Source organism: Rhipicephalus microplus, chromosome 7, assembly GCF_043290135.1.
Source record: "Rhipicephalus microplus isolate Deutch F79 chromosome 7, USDA_Rmic, whole genome shotgun sequence".
NCBI lineage: Eukaryota > Metazoa > Arthropoda > Arachnida > Ixodida > Ixodidae > Rhipicephalus > Rhipicephalus microplus.
Genome location: NC_134706.1, coordinates 84,633,973 through 84,649,345, shown reverse-complemented (window position 1 = coordinate 84,649,345; position 15,373 = coordinate 84,633,973). Strand labels below are relative to the sequence as shown.

Genomic DNA, 15,373 nt, shown 5'->3' with positions numbered 1-15,373 from the left:
AAATTATCACATCACAACAATTCAAACGGATCGTTTCATTCTGTGGTTCACGCAGTGGCAGTTTTTCAGAGGAATTCGTATTATCACTTTCTTTATTTCCCCTTCTTTTGCTCTGCTTCTTTAACAAGGAAGCTCTCAAAGCTCGAGGTGAAGCGTCGGGTGCCCCCAAAAAACCTTCCACGCCACTGCTTATCACGTACCCTTGCTTATCAGCCGCGCTCACCGAGAGAGTCCGCACAGTCACCGCACGGAGTTCGCCGGCGAAGCGCGAGACGATAACGAGCAACCAAAGGCTTGTGCTTCGACCAGGGGTGCCACGGCCAGCTTTGCACCTTGCCTCTGGCGCAGGAGTTTCAACATTTTTGTATGACTCCTGAGAAGCTGTAATACGCTACTTTGTCGACGTCAAGGAAAGACCTAGACACGAAGGCCATGTCAAGCCCGTAAGATCAACCAGTCAACCAGTTTCTTCCCTTTTTAGATGCGAGGCAGATCACGGCGGGGGCAGCGTCCGTCACACCCTCGTCCATCCCGAGGCTTCCATCCCCACTTTCTCCCCGTCCTTCTCCACGCTCCCCCTCTCTCCATTCCTATAACGTTCACACCCCCACAGCGCATTCGCGTCCCCTCCTCCTTTCTCTCCCCTAGAAATCCTATCTACTCACCAGAGCGGCGCGCACGACAGGTGGTGCGACAGCTGCATACTCCGCACTACGGCACTACGGTAGTTCTGCGGTATGAAATGACGGAGCGCGCGCGCTTCATTTCTCTCCTGCGCGACGCCGCCATGAGCGTCAACGCCACCACCAGTGTAAGCGTTAGCGCCTGCACAAGCTCTCAATAAAGGACACCGTCTCCCATCTGCTTCGCACCACACATGGTTTCCTTTACCGGGAGATGGTGTTATTTTTTTAAACATCATCTTTTGATAATCGTTTTTGTCCCTGACACCTTTCACAGCGCAGCCAGCCTGTCTAAATGCTGGCTAACATTTTGTATTTTCGCTTGTTTCTCTTTTCAATCCAATGCTATTTTCGTCCAGCAATTGACTTGAATATTCTGTTGGTGACTTGTTAAGCTGATTGGCCTTCATGATTCTCCACCATACAGTCTTATTTCGTTTTTATATATACATTTACTTACTTTGGCTATATTACGATTTATGAATGTAGTTATAATGTGGTCGAATATGCGGCAAAGCATGCAATCATAAAAACTTGATATAAACCAAATTTGCAGCTCAGATATTAAGCTTTAACTGTGGAAATGGCTTTAGAAAAAAAATACAATGGGTATAGGGGAAACAGTTGTCGTAAGTCATTTTCGAGTCATATTTTTGCTGTAGGAGAAAGAAGCAAGGGCTTTGTTATTTGACCTCGACCTCGTCATGATGATCAATCACATTTATGAGAATCTGAGTATGACTAAAAGACGCTAGTATTTCTCTCCTAGCAAAATTTTAAGACCAAGACACAGACACAAGTGTAAAACAAGAATACAAAATTGTCGTTGGTTCTCTTTTTAGTGCCTGCCTCATGACTTTTTACAATAAATCGAAGCTAAGTTATTGTGGTTATGAGGTGAAATTAAAAAAATACAGTTTTAGATACATTACAAAGGGATGACTGTTCGAGCTTTTTGGAGATAATAAAAAAATCAGGATTGATGAATACAAGTGTTGGTTCACTGCCCTGCTCACAATGGTTGAAGCATTTCCCGTCATTTCATCAGATATTAACTACTAAATAGCTAACTTAGAAATGATTTCCTTAGGGTAGACTGCAATGGTTGTAATCAAAGCATGAGTGGAGTGTGCATTGTTTTATTTTCGCTACTCACCCAGCAACCATCATCACAGTGGTGTTGAGCTCGACTTCTTGAAGGGTCATGCCTGCTTTGCTTTTTGGGTCAACTGCGGATGGTCACAAAACATACCACATTGAAATATCAATAGGAAGCTGCGGTTCCTTTCAGGATTACACAGGTCTTACAGAGTGCCAAGTAGTACTTGTCCTGAAAGTTTCATAATTTCAGGAATATTCGTACAAAAGCTGTAGTTTTCTCTCTTTGCCAGCACAGGAAGATTTACGTACAAATTGTGAATTGGAAATTCGAAAAAAATGTAACGCATAGTGAAATGATGATTAAAAGACGGTAACAAATCATGACACTTGCAATTTGTGGTACTAAAGTACAGTACGCAATGTATGTATTAATAATACCACCAGACAAATAACTATAATAGATTGCTAAAAGAAATATGTGGCCTTCATTTGAGAAACGTGATTTGCATTTGCAATATTTTCTTCGAGAAGTAAAACAAAAGCAGCGTAGCTGAATTATACAGCAGAAACATCAGTTTGGCAAAGTTATGACGAATTTGTACATAAATTCAAGGTGTGGTTGTGACGTTAGGCGTCAACGATTTCAATGACTAAAAGTTTTATTGGACACCCAAATATTATGGAGCTATGTGTGCTAAAGTGGCAAAAATTTTGGTATATATATATATATATATATATATATATATATATATATATATATATATATATATATATATATATATATATATATATATATGTTTCCACAGTTCTTAAGCAGAAGGGAATTGTTTTATCGGAATAATTAGTTCGCAATGTTTTTTTATATTTAAGTCACAAAGGACAAAGAGGATCTGTGGTAATCTCGAATGTAATGGTGATCCTTTCCCACCGATCCAGAGCTAACATTCTTCCCAAGCTCACGTCACCAAATAAAGTATTAATACACTTACGAACAAAATCTTGACTTTCTATTCTCACAAGGAATCCAAAGTGTTTTAGCGAAATACCAGGTGCGTAAGTTGGGACATACCATCATTTGCGCGCTCAGTTGCGTCTAGCATAATCTGCAACAGGTCTGGTCTTCTTGCCTGAAAAGGTGAGCACGTGTTGATGGAAATGATGCTTAAAATATCAATGATAAATTCCCACTGCACTTCTATAAAACAGCTTCTTCATTTATATATATTAAGTGTGTTGGTGTGGACAACAGCTAGTAGTAGCTTTCAACTTTAGCCATTCTACGATTTTCGAGGGCAACATCACTGTGCGACCATTTGTGAAACCTGAACTGTGTGTGCGGTGTGTGTGTTATGTGCAATGTGTATCTTCTCCTCTCCCTTTTCCTCCCTAATTTCCCTCTCCGCTGTGTAAGGTAGCAAACTGGACTTAGCGTAGTTAACCTCTTTGCCTTCCTGATATTCTCTCTCTCTATATATATACCACTGTTGAACAAAAGAGTACCTAATAGATTTTGCCTTATGCCTGTCAAAATTATATTGCGTGCACGCGAAGGCGACGTCACTGAATTTGTTTCTTAAGATTAGAAGAAAATGGGTACCATTTGGCTAAGACTCAGAGGTTATTACCTAGTATTTCATGATATCCTAAAGAGGATCACAGCATCAAGAAGCAGCGGCCAGCCAGGCCGCAAGAGTGTACAAAGTTTCCCACGTAATTTGAGCCACAGTTTAAAAATACCCTATACCCGGAACACGTAATTACGACGCGACCAAATTTGTGTTGCTCACCGTTGCCTGGAGTTAGACAATTTTTGTGTACTTAAATATTACCCATAAAATCTGTTTAACTAACAAATTTTTGAAGGAACCAAGATGGATAAAAAATTTCAATGAGAAAGTTGTAGATCTTTTTGCAAAACGTCCGAATAGATAGTTCTGACTTTATATCTGTTAAATATTAGCATTTTTCTGCCAATTACGAATGCCATCAAAAAAGCAAAAAAATACCGCGTGACAAATCCTCTCGCACGTCGGTGCGCACGATGACGATAGTGCTCCCTAACGTTCCACGTACGAACGACACGCTTCCCTCGCAATGATTCAAGAAAGCGATAAGCAGGCACAGCGGTTATCATTCTGTGGCCGATCGCAAAACGTGTTCATCGTAAAGCCACCACCATCGTTGCAGCCCTGCCGAGACAGCACGATGGCGAAATGCCATTGTCGTTCGTACGCGGAACGCCAGGGAGCACTAGAACCATTGTGTGCACTGGCGCACGTGCGGGTTTGTCACGTGGTATTTTTTGTATTTTGTGGGCATTTGTAATTGGCCGAAAAGCACTAACACTTAACAGATATAAAGTTTAAAACTGTCTAATCGTAGGTTTTGCAAACCGATCTACAACTTTTTCATTTAATTTTTTATCTACCTTTGTTTCTTGGAGAGTTAGTTAATTAAACATATTTAATTAAAAATATTTGAGAGCACAAAAAATAGTCCGACTAACTTCAGGCAACGGTGAGCAACATGCATTTGATCGTGTCATAATCGCGTGTGCCGGCATATTTTTAAACTCTGGCTAAAGTTACGTGGGACACCCTGTGTATTCAGTATCGTGCCCCCCACCCTCCTACTAAAAGACCCTCTTGGAGCCTGTAAGATACCTTGAAATAAAATAAATAAGAGCTTGAGGGGGATAGTCAGAGTTTACAGCTAGAAGAAAGTAAAGAATCTGATAGCAACGAATTTCAGTGTTACCCGTAGTAGCGCAAGTAGCTCATTACTTGAGAAATTGCGGACGTTGCATGCGGACGGAAAAGTGAGCTCTGTGCTCTATATGGCTTCACCGCGAAAACTGCTAGGAAACCAGAACACGCATCCATTCTATTCAGTCTTCTATTCATCCGCTCTAAAGATAACGCCTGGGCTCCCGCGGGACCCACGCTGTTTGGTCAAAAGACGCATTTCGGGCTGCTGCCATGCAGCAAATACCTCCGGCTTTGATCTCCAGGTGCCTTTCGTGGTATCAAAAAAAGACGGGCGGTGCGTTTCCACTCTCTTTCAGCCGCGACTGTCAGTGGCCCTACAACACACTCACTCGCACATGGAACGTAGGACACAAGTGTGGATGCTATCGACCTGGACTTTGCACGAAACATAAACGCGAGACAGACGGCACTGACAAAAACGCGAAGGCCTCTTCAGCCTCACCTTGAGGAGCAGAACGCGACAGCGTTATCAGCCACCCCGCGCATCGCTTTCTCGATTGCTAACATAGCTTGGATTCTCGCTGTGTGCTTTAACCGTCCCATAGGGAAACGAACTGTGCCCGTGGAATCGACCTTGCCAAAGTATCCTAGAATGTCTACTGCAAGTACAGTTATTAAGTGTCCATTATACAATAACTGTTTCTACGTGAATGAATAAAAAGCTCACCACGAGTTTGTTAGAATGCACACGGATACGAGTTTGAGCACTTCCTAATTAATGGGCCCTTGAAATACCAAACATTTACTCAATCCGCGTGTTTTTATGCCTGGTGTCATTGTACGCTTCTGCCACGCTATACTGGGTATACGTCAGAGGAGACCCCTTCCACGATCACATTCATATCGCGTTTTCATTCCGGATCACTTTCGAGCAATCGCGTTGATCTGTGGTGTAGCGCCTGCTTGTCACTCGAAGGCCTGGGTTTAATTGTCACTTGGACCGAAGTGTATTATTATGTACTTGTTTGCATTTTTCCTGATTTTTCCGTCATGTACAAGGTAATGATGTATTGCTCGAAAGCAACGATGCCGACACTGGAATGGAAGTTCTGAGAAATGGGGTTTTTAATGCTATCCTGTTATTGCGATCAGAGCGAAACGTGTGTTGGCATGCTCACTGAACGAATGCTAGTGTCACTCTGTAATGAGAACACTGGCAGACAGGCACCGTAGTGAGCAACAAGAACGCCATTTTGTCAACTTCGCAGACACCTTTCAGTATATACGCCGTACTGTAAGAGTACATGGTACTCTAGCTAGGAGAAAGCAATGTAAGTTATTAATATATATACATATATATATATATATATATAAGTTTGTTTTACAAGCTTGTGTGCTTCAGTGTCATGACAATAAGTAGTCATTGAAAGCTACGCAATAGTGTTAAATAATATGCTCTTACCTACAAGACTGCACAGACAAAAGCGACTACGTATGAGTTTCTGGTTTTCGCTGCGCATCATTTTTTTGAGCTAGCAGGAAATTTTCTTCATTTTTATCTCCTCAGTGCACTGACCCACCGTTTTTACTTTTTCGAGAAGCTGCTAAAGTCCATTAGCACAACAGAAAAACCAACCCTGTCAGTAAAGTACCGTCTTTTGGTGGGATCAATGAGTAAGTCTCAATATACAGGCAAAATCATTCACCTCTGGACGGCGAAGTCTCATTTCTACGACCTTATTGGTTTCCTTGCCAAAAGTGCTGAAGCTGAAGGAGCCAAACTTTTCGTTCAGCCAGAATATGGGGGATACAATATCGCCCAGTGTACTTGTGCAATCTGTCAAGAGAGGGAAAGAAAAAGCTGTGGAATTATTACTTCATCTTCAAATATTATTGACTTCTTAATAACTCGCACTCAATTATGAAATTTCAGAAAGGGATAAAATGCTACAAGCAGATGCACGAAACGCTGAGGCTCAGATCGCCGCTTGCTTGAAACTCAAAATATGTGTGCTGCACAATATAACAGCGTGCGTGAACACATGTTAAGTCCACCGCGCATTCACACACACACACACACACACACACAAAGAAAAAAGAACGTTTTCCAGATCAGGACGCGCGGCCAAAAAGCTACTCTCCGATGTAGCTTTTTCACCCTTAGCCAACTCCTCTTCTGTGTGTAGCTTCCGTAGGGCTTGGTGACACAAGATAAAGGACGCTCTTGCTTTGTGTAGCTTACGTAGAGCTTGCTGGTACAAGATAAAAGACGCTCTTGGTGCATGCGACGAGTTGCTGTAACTCCGTTCCTATTTCACGGGCTCTACAAATTTCGCAGCAGTTGATTCATAAGGCAGAGAAGTATGATACTGATGTTTTTCGATGATAATACAGAAAAGCTTTGCAGGACCTCTTTGCGGCATCAACGCCCGTTTACAACGTTTGTGGCAAAGACAACTGCTAGTATACGACGCAGTTTTTTTTTTCGTGTAGGTTTTGTCAAAAGATAATCGCTGGAGCTCTTGCTATAGGCTCGATCTACTCACGGGCAATCATGTGAAATGGTCCAGTCATGAGGCCATGTACAACCTCGAGTGCAGCTCGCATGAAAGAATGCGAGAGATTCCGCTGAAAGCAGCAGTCGAGTCCGAAAGCTGCTCGGCCGGTGTAGTCTAAGGCCAGACCTTGTAATGGCTTGTGGATTGCCAACTCTCGTCCAGAGTCTGCAAAGTTTCCCAGCGTTTCGACGAACAGGTCGGCCGATTTCTCGAGATCCTGCATCATCTGCATTGCACACGGAGAAAATTTCTGAACAAAAAAGTGATATTTACTCACGTATATAAAGTGCGACTGACATTTTACGAGTGCTGTTTCTCAGGCAAGTATGAAACCATTCTGGAAAGGGTTGCCCTTGGGGACACGCGTTACAGGAAAACGCAAAGACAGTTCCATCGTTGTGTCTGCGCTCCTTCCTTTAGTCTGCTTGTTTGAAGGGCTAGACCGTAAAGAGGAGCACCTGTGTTCGCACGCGCGACCATTTTCAGACTAGCATTTGGAGAGCAGTTGTGAGAAAGTGTTGAAACTTCAGCTCTTGCGAAATTCGTTGTTGAACGTTTGCTCCCATAAAGCGTCCGTCTCAATGAACTTCTGTTTTTTTTGCACAGTTCGCTAGTTATGAACTGTAAAAATTCATCACCATCACGTCTTATATCAAGATTTCTTTGTACGTGAAAGTACACAACACTAATTATGCCCGTACCATTTGGCTGGTGGGTGGTCTAAATTACTGCTCAATTAGATGAAAAGTTGTCATTGCAAAGTACATAATTTATATAATCAACAGAAGAACAAAGGTAAAATGAAAAGTAGAGAGAGGCATACTCAAGACACGACAATTTCAAAACCCTACATTATCAAGTTATGTGCGTTAAATATATTTCATATACTGTGTACAAATTAATACAGCATTGCATATAAAGCATATCATGTGAATTTGTTAGGTTGTCTATGAATTTTTGATTGAAGCAAGAACAGTAAACGTGAGCGCTATTCCTATCGCTTATTCATGTTTCTTTAAGAAAACATTTTTTATGTGCAGCTCTCTTCGACCAACACAATCATGCGGTTTCTTTTGATGTCAACCAAAATAAAATATTCTATTTTCCATGCGTCTCTTGCTTTGCGCACTACAGTCTGGTTTTCAGTTATATTACGCCCCATGCTTGTACCTTGACTCAGACGTATGGAATGAATAAGTAAAAAAAAGTACTCACTTGTTTCAGCTTGTTGGAAGTGAAAGCCTGTGACATGCAGCTCCGTGTTCTTTTCCACTCTGCTCCTTTGGCATTTATGAGGCTGTTACTCAGGACGCCATGCTCTTGGTTGGTTCGCATGAGAACCTAATAAGGGAGAAACAGGAACTTGAAGGCGATTCTTCCGGAGGGTTTCGCAACGCGAAAAAGTAGAAGCGAAAAACAACGAAAGTCGCACTATTCATCATGTGTACTGTTTGGGCCGTAAGTGATGTTTGTCAGAGTTCGTGCAATAAATTGACATGAAGGAGACATACAGTACACTTAACACAGATATTTATAAAAACGAATTATTCATATTAGATGTGTTACTTTTAAGCGGCATGCTGCTCCGAATAAATCTACGAAAACTCGAGGGGAGGAGCCATAAACAGAACTGCGTGTTCTTCATGAACATTTTGCGATTTATAACACAAACGATAACTTCATTCTATCACTGCAATACCACAAATATCCGAAACTTCATGCACTATTCATTTTACATACAATCTAGTTGAGGAAACTTGCATCAATGTATTTAAAAACGAATCGCTGACTGCAGCCTCGTGAAAATAACCTGTGGTTTGCCGTAATGTGCGGCTCTTCAGAATTTTTTTCATATTCTGTCTAATAAGTTTGTCAGGATCAAATGATTAAGCTGAACTCTGCATTTTAATATTTAGTAGAAGTGCCAGGTGGACCGACAGGCGCACACACACGCAAATGCGCATGCGCGCGTGAATACGTGCACAAATAGCCAGTCGTTTCTCTATCCCCTTCACAAGTAAAGCGCACCATGCCCAAAGGTTAAATTTAGATATGTTTTGTAAGTGATCGTATATCTAATCGACTGATAAAGCACAACGTAATAAGTAATCTGAAGAACGCCCCCTAGCGACAATCCACGTGTACTTTCGTCTTAACTGTTGTTAACCATTCTCTTTTTTTAAACAGTTGGTTAAAGTTACTTGAAACGGGTGTCATCTATTCGGCAAGCAGTGACGTTAATTGTGACACAGCGAGAAGAGCGATATGACCTTTCTTATACTAAAAGGGGTGCCTATACCGTCAGACTTACACCTCTATCAGTGAAGTTCTTGAAGTCCTTCACGAAAACGTAAGCTATGAAATCCAAGTCCTTCACGACCAGCATTGGAAGATCGCCATTGTAAAATCTGTACAAAAAAAGTATGTTCCAAGATTAACGAACATGAAAGAAGTGCCAGAAGTTTGACGAAAAAATGGTGAACCAGTTACCTGTCCTTTTCTGAGCAAAGTTATCACACAGCGGTAACATCTAGATGGTTTCTCTGGAAATTTAAAATATTACCGGAAGTTTCTTGTCGCTTTGCCGTTGACGATGCCTGAGAACTCTGTACCTAACAAGTGGTCGTTCTGGTTTTCGTTACTTTGCATTTAAAAGTGCTGAATCACGTGCCCTTGCGTCATTACCGTAACCTATAATGTTCGTTGAATTGCAAAATTTGCGCCTGATGTGGCCTACATTTTGCCGGATGCTTTAAAAGAGCTAGTAAGAAAGAAAATAAAGCATAGAATGAGGGAGTTTTTTAATGTTCCGCACGTTGCGAAACGTTGCGCACCGCTGCACCGCCTGCAATGTACGCACATTGTGCGCGTTGTGGTGGCAGCGGTCATTTTCATCAGACGTGCACTACGCACTGCTACCGCTGCATCAACCCGAACGCAAGAAGTTTGTGAGGGTTTCTTAATGCATGTCGTAGGATTGGCTTGCGTCATTTCACCGTCGCTTGCGTTGACCGTGAATGAGGTTAATTATCTCCTAGTTAAGCACCTCACTATTCAACATAGAGTAAGACAAATTCACGCGTTTTGATCTCCCTTTTCTCTGCTCTCTCCTGAAATGCATTTACGTTCGTGTTCCCATAAAATGAAATTTTCGTTTGTAGCTATTCATTGGTTCTGTCTGTTTCTTTCGTCCCATCACTTTTTCCCGCCACTTGGTAGTAACAGAACGATGCCGAAAGTTCCATCCTCAACCAAATCAAAGCATTGAAACATTTGAAACATCTGGTAAAGCTGAGCTACAGCATTATTGTCGGTACAGGAAATCGCACGTGTGTTTTTCAAGAACAGAAACGCACTTACCCGAATACGTCCCCATACTTGGCGAACCAGTCTGTGATGGCGTGCACGAAGCCCTGCAGAATGCGTGAGATCTTGCCTAAGCAAAATTATCAGCACCTACATGTGCGCATAGAGCGCTTTTTGAACGCCCTTCCAGATGTTATGTACAAGAACACTGTGTACAATATCAAGTAAATTTCTACAACAGAGCGGCAGAGGCGTTTCGGGTTTTCGTTACTCCTTCTGTGTTGTGCGTGTTGTGCCACGAGAACACAGATGACGTAGGAAGTAAGCGAAACTGAGAGAAGCATCGGCTTCGACACTGTTTTCGTGGGCATGCGTGTTTCTGCGAGCGCTGGCGCTCCTTCGATTTCCCCTGTTCTTCCTCCGAGCGAAGGACACGATAGCATAGTGAGTTCAGAGGGGAAACTGCCGATGACAGTGCCAGCACCATCTCTAACCACCGTGTCCAGAAGTGCTCCTTCACTTGACCTTGACCTGCAACCGTCTTCAATGCTGTGCGTTTGAAACGCGTTTGTATGTTTGTGCTGCCTTGGCACCGCTATGAAAAGTCAACCCGTTCGCGACGCGTTTCTGCTGCAATGAAGGCAGTTAATCCGTCTTGGTAGGAAGCACAGCAGCTATTACAGGGAACTCACAACACAAGCGTAATAGTTGCTGCGCTTCCTACCAAGATGGATTCATACCAACAGGGTCGATATAATTACTTATCGAGCTAATTAATCTTTAGAAAGCCGGCACATTTCGCTTCATTTCAAGGGTGTCATCCCTTTAAAACGCGTTGTGAAAATGTAACAGTACTTCAGTAAAAAAAAATTACGAATGCTTTCAACAAAAAGGGCGTTGTCTTTATACCTTCGTGTGGTACTCGGCAAGATTTCCCCATATAAGGCTTGGCTCCGGGCCCGGTATTCCAATTTCATTGAAATAGTTGAATGTTTTTTGGCGGGACCTGTGAGGGAAAGAAAAATTGACCGAGGTTTTACTCTTGTGTACGTATAACGAGTGAAATGTAAATTTAGCATGACTTTTAAGAGACTGCCCCAGCAGGGAGTCTTTATTGTTAACCGTCAAGCATTTGCATGGCAAGCAGCAGCGAGCCTCGATGGGTGCGTGTTACTGCAACGTCTTCCGCAGTGGATCACGTGGGATGATGTTCCGTCTGCCATACTTGCGCTCCAGAAACTCAAGGTCATTGAGGCGCGACGAATGGCCTTGAGAGACGCGGTGTAGCAGACCTCTCACTAAAGGGTCGGGCAGTCGTAGCATTCTGTGATGTACTTCCGCCATTATGCAATTGATGAACACCTTCATAAGCACGGTGTAAAGTGTTATTGACTCGATGATGGTCCACTCTCTGAGTCGTAAAGCGAAATACAGAAAGAGACAATAACGTTGAGAGCTGGGCTACTTCGTTACTGATCGTTATACCGTACAGTGAAGATCACTATGTCGTACGGTAAAGAGAGAGGTGAGGTTCAGCGACTTCAGTATGACGTGGGACACGCACGAAGCGCAGTAGACTTGACACAAGGCCGTTTAAGAGACTTTTGCAAACTCTCTTTATGCGGCTATATAAAAAACAGTGCACAGAGTGCAGTGTTTAAATGTGCACACATGTATCGAAATGATGTTATTGCGATTTGTGATTGTTAGCGTACGATGCCATGTACGTGCTCAGTGCCCTGCGCGAATACATAAGCGAGTGCTTGCAGATAGTTTTCGCTGATTATGATGAACTACGGCTGGTGCCATCGTATTGTTTCCGCTGCATTCAATCACCTCTACGTTACGAAACTCGCATGGACCGATGCCATGCTTCGATTGCACACCTCTTCGCCACGCACTGTTTACATAGTGGCGGACATGATTCATCGCCGTACGCGATGGTCCTACAGGGCCTCATTTTTAAAACGAATTCGAACACGGGCGTCACTAAGTGGTTCCGTAAGGCACCTCCGTGTGTGGAATGATGAGCATATGCGTGTCTTGAAATGTAGACTAAGATCAGCTGTAGTCTAGCTGTTGTCCCCTGTGGTTCGGTAGTAGTACGTGCTCATTAGAACACAGGTGGATGTATAATTTTAGTATCACCCATCCGAACTAAACGTGTCAGCATGTTATTGGGGCCAGATCGATGGCTATAGGATTAAGGCGTAAAAATAGCTCAATGTTTAGATAGGTAATTAGTTTGGCGCAAAGAAGAAAAGTTGTAGAAAACTGTGAGCTGGAACAAGGGTTAGTTCTTTCTCAGCACACTGATACCTGCACTGTTTATCAGCGTGATGACTTTTGGCAACATGCATATTAACTAAGGCTTCGAAAGACTCAATTTGGTTTCCTGCTTTATTCATACAAAACTCACAGTTTTTATGAGGCTCACGCCCCATAACTTCCACAGTGCTGAGAAGCTTGGGTGACCGATGAGTGCAGTTAAAGGGATTAAAAAAAATTGCGTTGTTAGACTTTCATACCGATGACGAGGGTTGCCCGCAAAAACAACCATTTATCATTCACACAAAGTCATAGACAAAAAGTCATGGACGAACTGTTCTACAATCATTGTCTGAGTCAAGTTTTAACAACTACATGAGTCTAGGCCCTGTCTTAAACAAAAGGCTCATTTTTTATTTGACAAGAAACTAACCTGACCAGCCTGTAGAGTACGTAGACAGCGATAATCACAATGGTGGTCCAGCTCAAGGCGTCGTAATTTGAAAGCACCGAATTCCGAATCATGGCGATAACCTGAAGGCGACGCTGACCGATTCCTCTGAAGCCAGGCGTTTATGACTCGTCGAGAGAGTCTTTCTTTCCTTCTTCCTTCCGTTATCGACTCGGCTGAAAGTGTTCTTGGCCCGTCGCGAAACCCTGAAACGGAATACATATCTCTTTATACACACTCGTTCGCTCTTCTTCGGCTTGAGGCAACATCCAGAGAAGCCGTTGTCTCTTGGCAAATAGCGCTCGCAGAGATAACGTTCGCGGGTGAAGAGTGGTTCAACTTTGGCAATGCAGACAGGTTGGGTAAATAAGAATTGTCCATTGCGCTGCGTACACCATCACTCCCAGCCCAGTTACATCGGAAGGACGTGTCACTGCGAAGTCAAGCGTACCAGCCCAGTAACTGAAACACCTTCTTTGATTATTTGTCCGCGATGAGTATTCGTAAAGAGCATGGAGATGCAGATGACTGTGCTACCTGACGTGATAAAGCACGTACATAGAGCCGTAACTTCATCAACACATAACTGCTGAATACCGTAGTTTTCACCTATGAGAAAAAGTAACTGAGCAAATTAACAACTGAGAACATCATGAACGTACAATGTAATTGATAATGTTTGAAGCACCAAATTTCGGAATGCCCACAACAAGGCAACAAGCTTCTCTTCACTTGTGCTGTGTGTTTCCGCGTCTTTCTTGTTCTTTTTTGTTGCACTTGTTATTAGCAATTACCAACAAGCTAAAGAACATGCCCTTGTCCACACAACTCCCGACAGAAAACGCAGGACAAGCGCTCACCCATAAACTAAGGATTTATTCAAAGGAGACAAATATACTCAGCGAAACACGCCAACATAATCATCCTTGTGTACTTCAGGAAAAATGAACACTATCTAGCCAGCCCGCATATTGGCTGTACTTGCACATTTTTGAAAAAAATGTGGATGCTAGAATGCCCAAGCTTTCATATGGCGTTCCAGCAGAAGACTGTTGAGATTGACCATGAGTTTTAAACCGCGGCTCACAGAGTGCAGATGCTGCCTCAGGCAAACAGCTTCTTGCGATGCGCCGTGGTGTAACTGAATGAACGCGTTCAACATTGAATATTTCGATGCGCTTCGACCGGAAACGTTTCAAGGGATGAATATGTCATCAGTTTGGAACGTCGCAAAAAATTATTAGTGTTGCAGGGGGCTAAAGAAGCCACGAGTCTGATTAAAAAACTACAGCTTATCCGCGCAGTGAATAGGGGTGAATGGGGCGAAGCATCCATCCATGCGTACGTCCGTTCTTCTGTTGTCTGTTTGTCTGTCTGCCAGTGGATATTTCATGCTGGCTACGTGGGAAAGATGGACTGCCCTAAACGATGAGGAGCTTCACCTCTAAAATGGCATGTGCTTCAGGCGTACGAAGGAAAATAACAACACTTCCAGGCACGGCACTCATAATGCCATCACGACTTTCATGCAAACACCCGAAGTTTATTTTTTAGGTATTTTTAGAAGGCAGAAGGAAATGTGCAACGTGAATTAGAAGCAGTCACCTGGACTAGCTGAAGCTGATCCAGTTAGCACGCTGACGGCTTGTGACGGTTTCGTTTTGAAGATAACCAGGTGGCTGTTTGCTTGATACTCTCTTTATTTTAAGGCGCTGATGCACGCTGAACACAAACTGGGAAAGATAAATCTTTTTTTGAGTGAACTTGTGCCCAGGAAATTGAACAGAACTCCCTGTAGGTGTGAGTCACAGTAGTGGTGCACCAACAACGGGTATATGGCCGTGAGTCGTCGAATGATGTGATCTTTAGCGCAACCTTTCGGTTTTTATGCATGAAGGATGACGGATTCTACAATTATCGTTGGTGGCTGTGTTATTTTAAGGATAAACTCAACTGTTACCATGTGCTCTCTATCTTATCAGAAGAGTCTTCAACCCTGATGAAAGTTTTGTTGCATCCCCCGCCAAGCAGTGGTTACGAATGTGGAAGGCCAGGTGCATAAATAAAAAAAAATCAAGCATCGAGGTATGCTCTCGAATATGAGCATTTTTGCATGAGTGTGCTGAAGAAGCACGCCAATAACACCTTAGAAAGCGCGCGAAAGTACCAATAAATATTGGCATTCACAGCTTCCCCCTTAACGGATACGCAAAGCTTTATTACAGTGCTGTCCACCCTCCTCCCCTCTTGGCGCCACCCAAGAGACAACATGCTTCGCAATAGAACACAACATGAGGC

At 43.0% G+C, this 15,373-nt stretch overlaps 1 protein-coding gene across 2 annotated transcripts in view; it reads right to left on the bottom strand.

The window, feature by feature from the left end:
• The window catches only part of LOC119179642 (cytochrome P450 3A41), a 29,558-nt gene extending 16,297 nt beyond the window's left edge, over positions 1–13,261 (bottom strand). The window contains exons 1-9 of one of the 2 annotated variants that reach the window (XM_075869394.1): positions 13,058–13,261; positions 11,266–11,362; positions 10,411–10,463; positions 9,362–9,458; positions 8,266–8,391; positions 7,039–7,276; positions 6,199–6,329; positions 2,854–2,911; positions 1,840–1,912 (exon numbers count right to left, since the gene is read on the bottom strand). In XM_075869394.1, coding sequence (XP_075725509.1) covers positions 1,840–1,912; positions 2,854–2,911; positions 6,199–6,329; positions 7,039–7,276; positions 8,266–8,391; positions 9,362–9,458; positions 10,411–10,463; positions 11,266–11,362; positions 13,058–13,149 — 965 coding nt within the window. In that variant the 5' untranslated portion in view covers positions 13,150–13,261. The remainder of the gene's footprint in view (positions 1–1,839; positions 1,913–2,853; positions 2,912–6,198; positions 6,330–7,038; positions 7,277–8,265; positions 8,392–9,361; positions 9,459–10,410; positions 10,464–11,265; positions 11,363–13,057) is intronic. The other variant, XM_037430761.2, reaches the window with a different exon arrangement.
• Positions 13,262–15,373: the final 2,112 nt, after the last annotated feature.